The 18,621-nt window shown below is 37.6% G+C and overlaps 1 protein-coding gene across 1 annotated transcript; it reads right to left on the bottom strand.

Annotated features, from left to right (window-relative positions):
- Positions 1 to 7,752: 7,752 nt before the first annotated feature.
- On the bottom strand, positions 7,753 to 11,001 carry LOC126762786 (uncharacterized protein K02A2.6-like). The gene is made up of 2 exons (XM_050479832.1): positions 9,193 to 11,001; positions 7,753 to 8,085 (listed from the first exon to the last, which is right to left on the bottom strand). The coding sequence occupies exons 1-2, from the start codon at positions 10,999 to 11,001 to the stop codon at positions 7,753 to 7,755; spliced, it is 2,142 nt and encodes a 713-aa protein (XP_050335789.1).
- Between the last annotated feature and the right edge of the window lie 7,620 nt (positions 11,002 to 18,621).

The raw sequence follows: 18,621 nt of genomic DNA, 5'->3' as shown, positions 1-18,621 counted from the left end.
ATTACGGAACGTCAACCAATCATTCGAAGTGAAATTCTTGATAGAAATATGCATGCTTATGAATTTTAGAGTATGTTTTATTTCTTCCTTCAGTATTAGGGAGGTTTAGTTGAGAATATTGTTCCTGTATAACTTCCAAAAGAGCTTTGTAGTCAGAAACGTTTTCGACACTTACAAATATATATATTCGCTTTATATGGGTGGAAGGTATGTCCGTAATCAGCTGGATTAAAATTTTTTATAGATGATCTGTAAAATTTAAAAAATAAGCTCTGCTTTTTAACTCGTTTCGTATATTTTGTTACTATTGAGAAATGTAATGTTCGGATAGATATGAAAACATTGAGGATTATTATAATTCTCAGAATAATAAAATAGTAATATAAAAGGTAGTTATTCTTTGCTTTCATGTACGTTTATTACGAGAATATTATATATATGTATATAAATAAATGTCTATGTTTATAAAATCACTTACATGACGAGCGCTATTATTTCATATATCCAATAAAAGAGCGTCACCATAATACCAAAGCTGAATTGAATGCGTGGTTTCTTGAAAAATATATGAATTTGTATGCACATGAATGTCGAATGTATGTATCATATGTATGTATTCTAATTCCTAGCACGAATAATATTCATCGCAGCGCAATAGCGCTTATTAGCATGTCAATAATTTTAATGCTTAATAATGGATGACAATCAATCTTCTGAATGGTGTTATCATTTTATCTAAATTAAAAAATCTGTTACAGGTATTGTAGGCTTTAAGATTTAACACAAAAGCAGTCGAGCATCTGTTGCATCACTGACATGTTTTTTGACTCATGGCTGGAAAACCGTTCCCTACACCAATTAAGTACTAGAATCAAACTAGAAAAGACTAAATAAATAACCGAACATTTTATACTCTCGCAACTTGGAAATATCAAAAGCAGAGAACTATTTTTTTCAAGTATCGCAAAACTTTCGACTAAAGGGTTTCATGTGTGATATATTATTAACTTATATTGTGCGACCTACAATACCTCAATTAGTTTTAAAACTGCATTTTGCATGTCTAATATAATAGAGGATGGAGTCATGTGTAGAAGTTCACGCAAGTGAGGAAAGTTCTCTGATCGCCATTCACTTGGGAGTGGCCAGAAACGATTCTTTTACACATGGCTCAAGCAGCTCACTACTTCCGGTCTTTGACCAAGTATCCTCTGGGTAGCCTAAGAACATCCGTTTGAAGGCGAGCTAATGTGAGAAGGCGAAACATCCCCTTCGCTGAGTTGTGCGCTGGGTTTGGGACCCGCCACGTAAAAAACACCCCCCAATGAAAAAGAAAGCACAGCCTCTGATGAGAGACCCCCTTTTTGATGACGACCATGGCAAACGAAATAAGGACTGCGATTTAAGCCTGGAATGTCCGGACACTTAATTGGGAAGGTGCCGCTGACCAGCTGGTTGATGTCCTCGCGCAAATAAAGGCTGACATCACCGCCGTCCAAGAAATGCGATGGATGGGACAAGGACAGACACGAGTAGGTCCTTGTGACATTTACTACAGTGGCCATATAAAGGAGCGCAAGTTTGGTGTAGGATTCGTGGTGGGAGAGAGACTCCGTCGCCGAGTACTATCATTCACTCCGGTGAATGAGCGTCTAGCCACAATCCGCGTCAAAGCGAGGTTCTTCAACATATCGCTGATTTGCGCCCACGCCCTGACGGAAGAGAAGGACGATGTGACCAAAGATGCCTTCTATGAGCGCGCTTATGAGAGCTGCCCCCGCCACGATGTCAAAATTGTGCTTGGCGACTTTAACGCCAGGGTGGGCAAAGAAGGTATTTTTGGCACTACGGTCGGTAAATTCAGCCTCCACGACGAAACATCCCCAAATGGGTTGAGGCTGATTGACTTCGCCGGGGCCCGAAATATGGTTATCTGTAGTACTAGATTCCAGCATAAGAAGATTCATCAAGCTACCTGGCTGTCTCCGGATCGAAAAACTACCAACCAGATCGATCATGTAGTGATAGACGGAAGACACGTATCCAGTTTCCTTGACGTGCGTACGTTCTAGGGACTTAACATCGACTCGGACCACTATCTTGTTGCAGATAAGATTCGCACCCGCCTCTGTGCAGCAAAAAACGCGCGCCACCAAACACAAGGAAGGTTCGACGTCGAGAAGCTGCAATCACAACAGACAGCCGAACGATTTTCTAATCGGCTTGCACTCCTGCTCTCTGAGAGCACTCGTCAACAACTCGGTATAAGGGAACTGTGGGACGGAATTGCAAACTCCTTACGTACAGCCGCAACCGAAACCATTGGTTTTCGGAAAGTCCAAAAGAACAACTGGTACGACGAGGAAAACGCAACGTTACGATCGACCACTACACGTGCGGGATGGGATAGATACCGAGAGTTGAAGAGGGAAGCGAGACGCATTTGTAGACAGAAGAAGAAAGAGGCTGAAATGCGTGAGTACGAAGAGCTTGATAAGCTGGCCGACAGGGGTAATGCTCGAAAATTCTACGAAAAAATGCGGCGGCTTACAGAAGGTTTCAAGACCGGAGCATACTCTTGTAGAACCCCCAAAGGTGATCTAGTTACTGATGACCAGAGCATACTTAAATTATGGAGGGAACACTTCTCTAGCCTGCTGAATGGCAGTGAACGCTCAACACCAGGAGAAGGAGATCCCCAATCGGTGACGATGGAGCAGACGCTCCATTACCCGACCATGAAGAAGTTCGAATAGCAATTGCCCGCCTCAAGAACAACAAAGCGGCAGGGGCCGACGGACTGCCGGCCGAGCTATTCAAACACGGCGGCGAAGAACTGATAGGGAGCATGCATCAGCTTCTTTGTAAAATATGGTCGGACGAAAACATGCCCAACGATTGGAATTTAAGTGTGCTATGCCCAAACCATAAAAAAGTAGACCCCACAGTCTGCAAAATACCATGGGATCAGCCTCCTCAACATCGCATATAAGGTTCTATCGAGCGTATTGTGTGAAAGATTAAAGCCCACCGTCAACAAACTGATTGGACCTTATCAGTGTGGCTTCAGACCTGGAAAATCAACAACCGACCAGATATTCACCATGCGCCAAATCTTGGAAAAGACCCGTGAAAGGAGAATCGACACACACCACCTCTTCGTCGATTTCAAAGCTGCCTTCGACAGCACGAAAAGGAGCTGCCTTTATGCCGCGATGTCTGAATTTGGTATCCCCGTAAAACTAATACGGCTGTGTAAACTGACGTTGAGCAACACGAAAAGCTCCGCCAGGATCGGGGAGGACCTCTCCGAGCCGTTCGATACCAAACGACGTTGCAGACAAGGCGACTCCCTATCGTGCGACTTCTTCAACCTGCTTCTGGAGAAAATAGTTCGAGCTGCACAACTAAACAGAGAAGGTACCATTTTCTATAAGAGTGTACAGCTGCTGGCGTATGCCGACGATATTGATATCATCGGCCTCAATACCCGCGCCGTTAGTTCTGCTTTCTCCAGGCTGGACAAGGAAGCACAGAAAACGAGTGAACGAGGGCAAAACGAAATAAGTATCTCCTGTCATCAAACAAACAGTCGTCGCACTCGCGACTTGGCTCTCACGTCACTGTTGACAATCATAACTTTGAAGTTGTAGATAATTTCGTCTATTTGGGAACCAGCGTAAACACCACCAACAATGTCAGCCTGGAAATTCAACGCAGGATAACTCTTGCCAACAGGTGCTACTTCGGACTGAGTAGGCAATAGAGAAGCAAAGTCCTCTCTCGACAAACAAAAACCAAACTCTATAAGTCACTCATAATTCCCGTCCTGCTGTATGGTGCAGAGTCTTGGACGATGTCAACAACGGATGAGTCGACGTTGCGAGTTTTCGAGAGAAAAGTTCTGCGAAAGATTTATGGTCCTTTGCGCGTTAGCCACGGCGAATATCGCATTCGATGGAACGATGAGCTGTATGAGATATGTATATGACGACATTGACACAGTTCAGCGAATTAAAAGCTGGGCTAGGTCATGCTGTCCGAGTGGACGAAATCACTCCAGCTCTGAAAGTATTCGACGCAGTACGCGCCGGGGGAAGCGGAGGAGGAGGAAGACTTCCACTCCGTTGGAGGGACCAAGTGGAGAAGGACCTGGCTACGCTTGGAATATCCGATTGGCGCTACGTAGCGAAAAGAAGAAACGACTGTTGTTAACTCGGCTATAATCGCGTAAGCGGTGTCTATGCCAATAAAGAAGAAGAAAAAGATCTGGTCAAATGAAAAAGTTTCCCAAGAAAGGACTCGATTCCGATCGTTCGGTTTGTATGGCAGTAGTGGTCCGATTTCTTCGAGAATTGTAGCGTTCTTTTGACAATTGGTCACGCAGAATTGCGATAACATACCTCGTCAAATAAAAAATGTTTGAATACAAAGACTTGATTTTGATCGTTCATGTCTAATATCGGCGGTTTCGACAAATGAGCAAAATCTTGGGGACCACAAACTTTCATATTAATATCTCAAAAACTGAGCAAAAAGTTTTTTATATAAGGATAGAAAGACGAACGGACAGACAGACAGATATAGTTAAACCGACTCACCTCATCATCATTTATACATATATTTCAACAAGCAAGCTTAATATACCATACACACATAAATACAAACTATGAATTTTATTATTCGTCATTATCTACTTTTAGACTTGTAGCAAAAGCCCAAGCAATTTTATTGTTTCATGAGAAAGAAAAAAAATTAGCGATTATACGATTTCGCAGAATCTGTCACGAACATTGCGCATGGTATTATGTATGAATCACACTTGCGGTACTTAGGTTGCATCACGTCCTTACAGCAAATTCAATTTTTCATCTGTCATCAGCAGCTAACATTGCTGCTGCAGGAACTGATTTACGATCCTCTGCTATCATTGCAAGTGTCAACATAGTTTCTCACCACTTGCACGGTCACATATATTTTTGTTTTGAGAGCACTACAAAACGATACTCCAGAATTCGTTAGAGAGTCAAAGGTTTATTAAAGATTTATTATGCTTTCACTCAAATAAACTTATGGTACATAATATTGTGAATACAAACTCTGTTTTTTTTTGTTTTCGTTTTTTGTTTTATTTTTGTGTATTGTAGGCATAGAACTTTTTTACACCTTTCTGCGTTACTTAACCCATCAATTGTGTTGCGAATAATCAATTGTAAACTTTTGGTTTTAAAAAAGTTTTTTTCATAATTTAATTGTACAGTTCGCAAAATGGAAACTCCTTTTCTTATAACAGTGACTTCGGATTGAATTTGATCGCATATTTCGGACAAAGTTTAAGTTGCCTTTGGAGAGTGTATCTTTCTTTAACAGGGACCCGGCCCATATATCATGATGAGTTATCATTGAAAATTAAAGAGCATTCTTTTGTGGTAAAAGTATGTCGCTTCGCCAAAAATGTATACTATCAGGTCAATAATAAATTTAGTACCATATATCTAAATTATTAAAGTATTTCAGGCTTCCGGTTGGCACTATACCGCATATCTGTCAGGATGTAAGATATTTTAGAAAACTTAAAAGGACGTATAATATTAGACATTCTTTAATTTAATGCCCGATGTACCTGAAAATGGTAAGTAAATTAAATTATTTAATTATTCATTAATATTTATTTTTCTGCCTTAAATGTAATTCCAAACAGATGCAATAATCTTTCCAAAAGCAATTTTTGGAAAGGCCTTCAGCTACTTCGGCAAATTTTGTTTTATCTTTTCGATTGATTGAAAATGGGTTCCGTTCCGATGATTATTGACTTGTTTGCATATGAAATTTATAATGCTCTCCATCAATGTGGGATCGGGATCCGCACGATCAAGCATTTTCAAAGAGATCTATTAACGGTTATATTTCATCTTCATCAGGATGAGTCAAAGAAGAATGCGTTTCATACACGAACTATCTACCCAAATCATTCGAGCGCTCCCTAACACTTGACGATTTTCAACAAACATACTTTTCACTTTTTTAATATTTCCATCAGCTGAAGAGGGCGAAAATCGTTCAAAACGAGACCGTCTTTGAAGGCTTTGAACCACTCGTAGAATTCCTATCGACAGTGTGAAAATAGATGAAATCAGAGGATAACCCCGCTTATTCCGCATATAACGTACTGTTAAAAACAACTAATGGGACCGCCCACTCTTTGATAAAATTCCCATTTCGATACATTTAGTACGTATCATTTTTCTGAGATTCCTATGTTACAGAATGGAAATATACAAAATCGGACTACAAACACGTCTACCTTCCATATAACACAATTTAAAATTCCATTTGTTTCTTTCACTTTTTAGTACTCAAATCTGCAGTAACAATTCCCTTATAGTATGGCACCTTTTGTCCAAATCCAACCAAAACTGTTCGAGACCTTACGTACCGGATATGTAGACCCCGGTATCTATAGTTGACTTTTAACCGAAAATATCGGTCAATATGTGAGATATACTATAAAGTTGAAATTCAGCGATTATCCTTTTCTGACAATGGTATGTCCGTATGTCAAAAATGTGTCGAATCCTAATATAATATCCCATATACCTAATATAAAGATTTTCGAACTTCCTTCCAGGTGTCTTTATGTTGGATATATCAGCCAATATCAGAGTTTTCTCAATGAAATTGGGAGAGCGTGTTTTAAAAATGACAGTGCAATCTTCTTAGTACCTACAATGGATAAATTTGAGGGAAAACTTAACCTAGCCCTCTCATAACCATTTCCACGATTTTTGAACCTCCGGCTGATTTTGCTGCATATGATTGGTGATTGTATGCGAGGTAACTTAAAGGGTCAGTGGGGTAATCTGGCCTGCTTTTTTGACATTTTTTTTCGTCGAAATTTTTATTTTGCAATAGATATTTTTTCACATATCATGAGGTTTATTGTGGAGTGTATTAACAAATTTTTTCGCAATTTTTTGATGCCATCTGTCGAAGAAATGGCTGGGTGAATGAGATGGCGGACACGATTTCTCATATTTGGATCATCTGAAACACAAAAACCCAATTTATTCTTAATAAGTACGCGAATGGTTATCATCCTTACTAGAATCATGAAAAAATGATGATAAATAAAAAAGTAATTAACGTTTTTTTTTTTATTTTTCTTTACAAATTTTGTAATAACATTGAAAATAAATTACAAAAAAATACGAATCTAGTAGAGATGATAGCCACGCATTTTGTGAACATTTAAAAAAAAATTAAGCAAATCGGTCGAGTAGTTCGACCGGAATCATGTCCGCCAGTTTAAAAAAGTGTGTTTTGAGAAAAACGCGTTTAAAGTTTGAGGTATTGCCAGGTGTGCACTCCGAGCGCTCCGAATGTCGAGCGGTATTATTATTTTCAGGCCTTCTTCGAAACCCTTCAATGGTAAAGTGGGTTTATACATTAATTCTGAGGGTATAAGGAAACAGAAAATGCAAAAAAAAAGAAAAAAAATTGAAAAAAGATTACCCTACTGACCCCTTAATGATACTTGTATTGCCTTCCAAATAATACACAGTATAGTCTCGGTATCTTCGTATATTCAATGTATCAGTATTGTGTAATATAATATATAATAGCGTATATATTCACTGCGCACTCGATGACTCTACTATATTAACTGCGCACTCGATGACCCTCGTTATTACTCTACTCGCTCCTCGCTCGTTTTCCATTCGCATCAGTGGTGCTGCCAGTTGTCATCACTCACTAGGGTTGCCACATCCCTCCTATTTTTTTTAGCTTCAACTTAATCCCTTCTTGCTGAGCTGATGGTTGGTCGCCGGTGAACACATTTGTAGGTGGTGATGTGACCTTAGCCGCTGACTCAGGACGTAGTGACCCTTGTGACGTTCCTGTCTCCTCCGCGCCTGAATTTCTGGATAGTGTTGAATGTTGTTCAATTGGTGGATGTAACAATGTTCCTGGTGCTTTCTCTGACTCACTGGCTGGTTGTTGGTTAGCGGAGGGAATTTTCTTAACATGGCTGATGTTCCTCCGCAGCACCTTACCATCGCCTGAAAGCTGTACCTCATCGCCTTGCTTTTAACCACAACGTATTCGGTTGCATTGAAATTTGGTGTTAACTTGTGCGGGAATATAACGTTTTTCAAAAGCACAATATCCCCAACTCCTATGTCCGAGCTTTTCGCCCTTCTGGCTGCATCAGCCTTCTCTTTCCCCTTATGTTTATTTATGCAGTCCAAGTCTCTTGCCGACGAATCACCGATTTCTTGTGTTAGATCACGTATGTCTGGGATCTTGTCACGAATGGTCCGATTGAACATTAATTCCGTTGGTGTAGCCCCGGTTGTGCTGTGAGGTGTCACATTGTACATCATTAAGTATTTCTGTATCTCTGACTTATAGTTCACCTTGTTAGAGTGGGCAATTTTCAAGCGCTTTACTAGTGATCGATTTATATTCTCGACCTCTCCGTTAGCTTGAGGCCAGGACGGCGGTGTTGTGACTAGCTCGATGTTATTCCCTCTACAGAATTCTTTAAACTCATTGCTCACATATTGCCTCCCATTGTCAGTACGCAAGGATTTAGGTAACCCTAGTCTAGAGAAGATATCTTTCATTGATTTTATAACAGCTTCGGAACTTATTTTCCTTAAGAACACAACCTCTTGATAGCGCGAGAAATAGTCGATCAATACGAGTACATATTCGCCATTGGGAAGAGGACCTAATAAATCCGTTGCCACACATTGCCATGGTCCGTCGGGGAATCTGTGTCTTTGCATTGGGGTTGGACTGTTTGGTAGTGATACCAGCAAGCAGTCTCGGCAATTTTTTACAGAACGTTCGACCTCTCTGTCAATCAGGGGCCACCAAACCTTTGCTCTTAGTCGTCTTTTCATCGCCGACTCCCCTGGGTGCCCTTCGTGTGCGAGTTCCAGTACTCTTTGCCGTAGAGATTCGAGAATCACCGTAGAGATTCGAAAGTTCTAGTCGGAACGGATAATATATATTGGATGTTCCCGAACTCCACGAGTTGTTACTAATGTGAGTGATTGCATCAGATATATGATCATCCCCTGTACTTTTTTTATCAATGACGGTTACTGTAAGAGTTGCTGGCACGGAACTACACACGACTTGGACGACACCATTCGCATTAAATATTCGCATAACGTCCCTTACTGCTTCGTCATGTTCTTGTTCCGAGCTTCCGAATATGATGACATCGTCGATATAATTGAGAACGTTCTTGCAAGGTGATAACAACTCTTCCATTATGCGTTGGAAAATCTCAGGCGCTGAATTTACCCCGAACATTAACCTTTTGTACCGGAATAGCCCTTTGTGTGTGATAAACGTCGTTATTTCTCCGCTGGCCTCATCGAGTTCGATTTGATGGTATGCGTTTTTTAAATCCAGCCTCGAGAAAAATTTTGCATGTCTTAGTTTTGTCATGAAGGAGTCGAAGGTGGGTAAAGGGTAGTTTTCACGTAGTATGGCCTCATTCGCGCGCCTCATATCAATGCATAGCCTCACGTCCCCATTAGGTTTAAATACTATGACCACCGGCGATATCCACAAACTTGGCCCTGGAACTCGCTCGATTATGTCTTGGTGTAATGCTTCATTAATCTTTTCCGCCACTTTCGTCTCTAATGCAATCGGAATGCGTCTTATTGGTTGCTGGACTGGCCGGATACTACAATCTATTGCTAAACTAACTTTAACGTTTTTAATTTTTGGAAATGGCTCTTTATCTTCAATTCGATGGACATTTAACCCTACTCTCAAAACATTAAGTTTTACTGCTGAGTCCCGCCCTAAGAGTGATTGACTTCCCTTTTCAATAACATAAAAGGTAGCAATCAGTTCTTTATGAGCTGTAGCGATTGGCGCGTCAAATACCTGCAACACTTTCAAAAGCTTATCCGCAGCATACGCTTTGAATTGATTTGGAGAGTGGGACCGGATGTTCCACACTACGGCCTGTCCGTTTCGTAACTCCGACCAATCTCCTTCACTTATTAAATTAAATCGAGACCCAGAATCTATTACCATGTCAATCGTTCGGCCACCAACAGAGCATCTAATCCTCTCATCGCTCATATCATCATCAATTTTAAAACAGTCGAACTCCCGCATTTCTTCAGATCTCATCTCACCCTCATCATTTATGCAGCGCACTCTAGATGCTGCCATGCGCCGCCGTTTCAGGTTATCATAACTACCACTTCCGTGCTCACGTTTGACCCTTTTTGTTTTACACCTCACTGCAAAATGACCCTGTAGCATACATTTATTGCATTTAGCATTCTTAGCCGGGCAGTTAAAGTCATTACTCGTATGCCCTTTACGCCCGCATCTATCGCATTCAGCAGTATCAAACTTAGTTTTGTTAGCGATTTTGTTTACGTTTAGTGGCACTACGTCAGAAACCATTGTTGTCGTTTGGCTTTTTATTGATTCGTGTATCTGACACATTTCAACCACCTGCGTTAAATCATGTTCTTTTTCCAGGAGTCGTTTTTTCAAATCTATTGGTGCCCACACATCGATAAGTTTATCTTTTATATTCGTTTCTATAACTTCTTTCTCGGTCTTACCGAATTGACATTTAGCAGCTTGACCTCTTAGTTTTAAAATGAATTTACTTAGGGTTTCCCCTTCCATTGGTTTCAGGGACCTAAATAGATGTCGTTCGAACGTCGAGTTCCTCTTTGGAGAGAAATGTTGTGTCAATTTACCCACGAGCACCTCATATGGATCTACACCTTCTTTTCCTTCTACCAGCGCGTCTGGGATATTATACGCGACTTCTTGTAATTGAGCGCCGCCAAGGTGTAGCAGTTTACTTCTTTTCTTAGACGCAGTGGTAATGTCTTCTGCTTCTAAGTACAGCGTAAACGATCGAAGCCATTTTTCCCACTCTGTTCGGATTATCGACTTGTCCATCACATCGCATAGAAATGGTGCCACACTGGGATTCATCATTTTCTTAGTATAATTATGCCTTTATGTTTGTATGTATATGCAATTTAATGCCAAATTTTCTCTCTTCTCAAATTTCTTCACCTTGCAATTTAATGCCTATGCAATTAAACGCCGAATTTTCTCTTTATTATTTAGATTCTCTTCAACTGGCAATTTAATGCCTATGCAATTTAATGCCGAATTTTCTCTTCTTTAAGTTTTCTTCGCGCACTCGCACTTGCGCAGGCAAAATTCAGTCGCTCTCACACACTACCTGTTGCTTTTTTTGACTCGCTGAATTGCGCAGTTATTTGCAAAATAAAATTCTCTCCACCCTTTGCGATTCGTTTATTTTTTTATTTTTTTGTTATCCACTCCTCGTCGCCACTGTATTGCCTTCCAAATAATACACAGTATAGTTTCGGTATCTTCGTATATTCAATGTATCAGTATTGTGTAATATGATATATAATAGCGTATATATTCACTGCGCACTCGATGACTCTACTATATTAACTGCGCACTCGATGATCCTCGTTATTACTCAACTCGCTCCTCGCTCGTTTTCCATTCGCATCAGTGGTGCTGCCAGTTGTCATCACTCACTAGGGTTGCCACAATACTTGTTAATGGTAAAATCGGGTCGATAATAACCCAACTTCCATATACTATTCTAAGAAAAGGATTTTTCTATCAAATCTTATGCCCAATTTGTCGGCCAGTGTATGAGTTATAGAGAGTACCATATACATAGTTGTTTATATAAAATGTCTAAGATTCCGATCCTCTGGTTACCGGTTTACATCTTAAGTTATTTCCCTCACATTAATTCTTGCAATTTGCAAGATTGCAAAATGTTCGGTTGCATATTCTATTCTGTATCTTCCCACATTCCCTATTCTTACTTTCTTATACAATTTCAAAAATTTATGGAGGAATTTTGTCCATGCCATAACTTTTCATGAGAAAATAAGGGTTGTTTTGCATGTTTTTATAAGGAAGTAGCGTGAAAAAGCGTGCGAATATTCCATGTTATTCATTTAGGTTTAAAATTTATTGTGTGTTTTTTTACAGTTCATTCCTGTACCGTTAAGATAGGTTTTGATTCAAAACTATCTCAAAAACCTATTCGTGTTTATTGCAAGAGCTCGTTATTAGTTGTTGAACACCAAACTCTATTTGATCACAAGTGTAGTACAAATATTTTGAATTTTTATTAAGCATTTCACAATTGCCTAGTATGTACATACCTCCTGATAGTAAAACAAAAATATATTTAATTACCTCAGGTTTGATGTGTTTTCGATCACATCTTTTATGATACAATGTGTACAAAAATAAATTTATATTAACGAGGCTGTTCCAATATTGGGAAAATTGTCAGCCGATCTCTTCATCCCTTTATATTTCAGACATGTAGATGAATAATGGTAGTTACTCAACTATGACCTGAAAAAGTCTTTAGGTTACTCATACGTCGTGTACGTCTTTGAAGTTAAGAAATTACACGCCGGCATTGACTTTGTCTGAAACTTCGCGAAAAAAACATAGCACATGTTTGTATGGATAAAAACACAATGGAACAAGAGCTTGTAATTACTTTATTGTAAGCCGACAACTCTTGATGCAATTGACGGCAGCTAAGAATGTAGCTGCAATTAAGCTTAATTTTGGTAATAATGAATTGTTATTAAATCTATATTTAAGCAAGGATGTAACTTTATTCAAATTTGAAGAAGATTTTTTCTTTATAAATTATCCATAAAAATTACTTCAGACGTTCAGAAAAAGTACAATCGTGGACCCCGGAGTATTTTAAAAAGGATAAATATATTCATCATTATGGATGAGACTTGGGTCTATCACCATGATCCTAAAACAAACCAGAGGCTAAAGAGTGGTGTGAACATGGTTGTTCGGCTTCGAAGCGAGTTCGAGCGTTAGTTTAATGTTAAAAGTAGGTAGAACCATTTCAAACTTAAAAACTACACACAAAGTAATAATCTGTCAAATTACACGAAAAATTTGAAAAAGGTTTTATATATTATAGCAGTATACATTAGGGTGATTCAAAAATTTTTTTTTTCTTTTTTTCAATTGGTACTCGCAAAAATAGGTTCCTAGACACCTCTAAGAAAGCCTCTCCAAATATGAGTTTTTAATTGTAACGGGAAGGTCCTCCGCCTAACGGTTTTCTATTTTTTCTTATTATCAGATAGAAAAATTTATATCTCGCTTCCAACTACTTGTAAAAATATCTTGTTAATTAGGTTTTGTAGGAAATTAAATGCTCTAAAATATGGTCTCTTATGATTTTTTCGTAAACCCGACCGTTTAAAAGATATTAACAGTTAAAGTTTGATTATTTTTGAGAAAATTTTTTATTTCTTATTAATTTTATAACTCAATAAAAAAAAATTATTATGAATAGATTTTTGGAGAGGTATTCTTAGAGGTGTCTAGGAACCTATTTTTCAGAGTATCAAACGAAAAAAAAAATTTTTTTTTGATCCACCTTAATATGCATTGATGTTTGACGATGAATATCTCGTAAACGCTTAACTTAATCGAAATATCGTAGTAGACCATTTTTATAGAGCAGTAAATTTCCTACAAAACTATGTGTATCATCATTCATAATAATTTTTTTTCATTGAGTTATAAAATTAATAAGAAACAAGTAAGGAAGGGCTAAGTTCGGGTGTCACCGAACATTTTATACTCTCGCATGGTAAAGTGATAATCGAGATTTCATAATACGTCATTTACATATTTTTCAAATACCGTATTTTTGTAAAGTTTTATTCCGCTGTCATCATTGGTTCCTAATGTTTATACTCGTATTATACAGAGAAGGCATCAGATGGAATTCAAAATAGCTTTATATTGGAAGAAGGCGTGGTTGTGAACCGATTTCAGCCATATTTCGTACATGTCATCAGGGTGTTAAGAAAACATTATACACCGAATTTCATTGAAATCGGTCTAGTAGCTCCTGAGATATGGTTCTTGGTCCATAAGTGGGCTGCGCCACGCCCATTTTCAATTTTTAAAAAAAGCCTGGGTGCAGCTTCCTTCTGCCACTTCTTCCGTAAAATTTAGTGTTTCTGACGTTTTTTGTTAGTCGGTTAACGCACTTTTAGTGATTTTGAACATAACCTTTGTATGGGAGGTGGGCGTGGTTATTATCCGATTTCTTCCATTTTTGAACTGTATATGGAAATACCTGAAGAACTGAAGAAAACGACTCTGTAGAGTTTGGTTGACATAGCTATAATAGTTTCCGAGATATGTACAAAAAACTTAGTAGGGGGCGGGGCCACGCCCACTTTTCCAAAAAAATTACTTCCAAATATGTCCCTCCCTAATGCGATCCTTTGTGCCAAATTTCACTTTAATATCTTTATTTATGGCTTAGTTATGACACTTTATAGGTTTTCAGTTTCCGCCATTTTGTGGGCGTGGCAAAGGGTCGATTTGGCCCATCTTCGAACTTAACCTTCTTATGGAGCCAAGGAATATGTGCACCAAGTTTCATCATGATATCTCAATTTTTACTCAAGTTGCAGCTTGCACGGACGGACGGACAGACGGACGGACGGACAGACAGACATCCGGATTTCGACTCTACTCGTCGCCCTGATCACTTTGGTATATATAACCCTATATCTGACTCTTTTAGTTTTAGGACTTACAAACAACCGTTATGTGAACAAAACTATAATACTCTCGTTAGCAACATTGTTGCGAGAGTATAAAAAGAATTTTTCCAAAAATAGTCAAATTTCAACCCTTAATATCTTTTAAACGGTTGGGTTTACGAAAAAATCATAAGAGACCATATTTTAGAGCATTTAATTTCCTACAAAACCTAATTAACAAGATATTTTTTCAAGTAGTTGGAAGCGAGATATAAATTTTTCTATCTGATAATAAGAAAAAATAGAAAACCGTTAGGCGGAGGACCTTCCCGTTGCAATTAAAAACTCATATTTGGAGAGGCTTTCTTAGAGGTGTCTAGGAACCTATTTTTGCGAGTACCAATTGAAAAAAAAAAAAAAAAAAAATTTTTTTTGAATCACCCTAGTATACATATTCATATTCAAGTTTTCAAGTACATACGTACATACGTATATTTCCAGTAAATCACAACTGAACTCCGATATAACAGGGAGACACTATTTTGTATTCATATCAAAACAAATTCTCTTGCTACAGCAGTAAACAAATCAAATCAAAGCCACAAGGCACCGGCTGCATAAAACAAGAAAATCCTTCGCAGAATATTACTAGCGCTAAATTTGTACGTGTGAACGTACGCATGATGTATATGATATAAGTACTATGTGTATACTTACATATTAAATGAAAATTGTCTTTCATGTTGTCACTATCATATCATCAATATTTTTCATTCATTTGATTGGTTGGATTTAATACCTTAAAATCGAATATTTAACAGCGTTGTCGCAAATTCTCTGTGGAAAGCACAAAATTGAGATCTTTGCTGCGCATCCAAATACCTTATATAAGAAAACTGATAAGGAATACTTCTTATTTGGGTTAATTAGATTGTACTTCACGTTAATATTTCGGGTATGCAAAATGAAATTAAGAGTAGGTCATAGACTACAATATAAGTTACTAAGTCACCAAATTTAATTGCGATCCATTCAGTTTTTTTGCATAATGCATGTAGTATTGTTTCGCCTCATTTTAATGGAAGGAATTTTAACTTTAAAGTATTTTCCAGCCTTTGATCAAATTGCCCGAATTCATATCCTTAATTGTTATATTTTAAATTTTGTTTCACGAGTGGACTTGACATATTGAGGACACCAAATATGCTAGAAAATTAACTTTATCTCAATTTTTTCTTTTACTACAGAAATCCATTTGTGGACAATTTGATAATGTTTAAGATAAATGTATTAGTTTTGAACTAAGTGCTTTAGACTACACTTCAATGAAGTAATTTTATTTGTTCTTATATCAATTAAATCTTATGATGTAATTGACAATTGCTCAGATTTAACCTATTGTGTATTGCGTCTGATAAATTTCTTTATCTGAAAATTATGTGTCAATTGTGTAACTGGTTTCATTAATTGAAGTGAGCTAATTTCTCCACATTGTATGATTAATGTGAAAATTTGTGAACACGAATCGTTGAAGTGGTTAGCAATGGCAATTTTGTTGACAACTTAAAATGCGCTCACCATAATATTTGCAACAATTGTAGCAAGTACAATTGACCACTGTCATCACCCATAGAAACTCAATTGCTCGAAATCATTTTTGTCCATTTATTGAATTTTAAACTCAGCTTGTAAGAAAAGGCTATATTCGGGTATAACCGAATATTTTACAGTCCCGTAATTCACATAGAAAGCGGAAAATGCTTTCAGGTGTTGGTAAAACTTTATACAATATTAAAAATTGTAAACGAATTCAATATTTATTATTCGACGAAACTATAAATGGATCACAACAATATTTTATATACCTGTATAATCAGGGCAATAATAAGCAAGCCAGATATATACACACTCAAATATATTAAAACTAATATATTCCCGCTTAATATATGTAATTTAGGCGTGGATCATAAGGTAGTACCTATGTAATATAATACCTCATTCAAAGTAACGAAATTGAAAATACTAGGAAGGGAAAATGAACTGGAGGCGCGGATGGTTGTAGATTAGACCGAATTTATTCGTATTTGGTAGATGCTTAAGAAAACAGTATAACAAAAATATTGCACAAATTGATCTACGCAAACTGTTTAAAATATAGTGAAAATTTTTAAAAATTTTAGGCAATTTTTTGGCACCAGAACAGGTAATTTTCGACACAAGGTCACATTGGGTATTATCAGTAAATTATTTCTTAAAGATTGACCGAATTTATGGTGTAAAGTCAGATATATCTAAGCTAAAATTTATGGTCAGATTTCGACCCTTTCCATTTAGACATGGCATACTTTGTAGCCATCATTCACGATATTTAAAAAATTGTAAACGAAACCACAAATGCCGCTCTCCACAATTGACCCTCTGTTTACACAGTTTTATTAATATATTTTAATATTATATTTACTCACTAACACTATATTAATTTCGGTTAGTTTAGGTGTTCCGAAAGTAAAAACGATTTTAGAAATTCAGGTTGACCTTACACCATATATGTATAACCGCCAATATGTGAGGAACCTCAATAAACAACTTCACGTTTTTCTGGAATTAATATACCGTAATGTTGTAAATTGAAATAATTGGGTCAATAATTCTGTTTAAATTTATGTCTCATTTTAGTTAAACATGCTTATTTTTGCACCAATATCACGGAGTTAGAGCATAAATATAGTAATGTGGTTAATTAAGTCTATTCTTCATCGAATAATGATAAGTAGTTCAATACTTTCGCAACATTCCTTGATATAAAGTTTTGTTAACACCTAAAACTATTACCCTGGCTTTGATCCTTGCCAGAGTCTAAAATTTTTGGTTATACCAGGACTTAGCCCTTCATTATTACAGGTTGTGTAATAATTTTTGTCGCTTGATAAGAAAAACACAATTTTATGATTCAAAATACACTTTTCAATACACTTTATTACACTTGCTCCAACGATCGCCCAATCTGTGGATCCCTTCCCTGAAGTGAGAAACCGGTAGGTCTGCAAAATACGCTTCAACAGCCATTATGACCTCTTCATTGATTGAAAACGCTTGCCGCGCATAAATTTTTTGAGTTCTAGAAACAAATGGAAGCGCTGGGGACCAAATCTGGTGAATACGATGGATGCTCCAACAATGCGAACTTTAATTCATTGATTTTAAACATTGTCAAAATGCTTTTGTGGCACGGTGCATTGTCCTGATGAAGAAGGATTTTTTTCTTCTGCAAACCGGGTTTTTTTCAAGAATTTTTACCTTCAACTGTTCCAAAAGGTTGCAATATTCAGAATTAATTGTTTTACCAGTTTGCAACTAATCCAGAAACAAAATTCCTCTCATATCCCTGAAAACTGATGCCATAACCTCCTGGGGCGATTTCCGGACACGAACTCGTTTCGAAACTGAACAACCAGGTTCACATGTAGTCTTTAGCCTCTTGTTTTGATACAGGATCATGGTGATAAACCCAAGTCTCATCCACAGTGATGAATTGACTCACAAAAATGCTCCAAATGTTGCTGAGAAAGTCGCCTTCGAATGTGTTTTTGTTCCATTGTTAGCGAATGCGGCAGCCATTGTGCACACAGCGTTCTAAAACCCTTAAAAATGGCTCACGCGGCCTATTGAGATGTGTAGAGCCTCTACTAAGTCTATCTTAGTTAATCGACTGTCTTCCAAAACCATATCCTGTATTTTGGTTATGATTTTGGTGTTGAGACTTTTTTGGACGTCCTTCACGTGGGTCAACTTCAAGGCTTTTATGACCACGTTTACATTTTTACTGTTCTAATTGTAGTTGAGCAATCATTGTACACTTTTAATATTCGCTTGTGAATTTATTTTGGTGCTACACCTTCCAAAAACAAGAATTTTATCACTGCGCGATATTAAATTTTATCCATTGTAAAAAAATACTTGACGCGGCGACACTAAATGGCTTGTAAACAAAGAATGAATT

This window comes from Bactrocera neohumeralis, chromosome 6 (genome assembly GCF_024586455.1).
Source record: "Bactrocera neohumeralis isolate Rockhampton chromosome 6, APGP_CSIRO_Bneo_wtdbg2-racon-allhic-juicebox.fasta_v2, whole genome shotgun sequence".
NCBI lineage: Eukaryota > Metazoa > Arthropoda > Insecta > Diptera > Tephritidae > Bactrocera > Bactrocera neohumeralis.
This window is presented reverse-complemented; position numbering and strand designations above follow the sequence as displayed.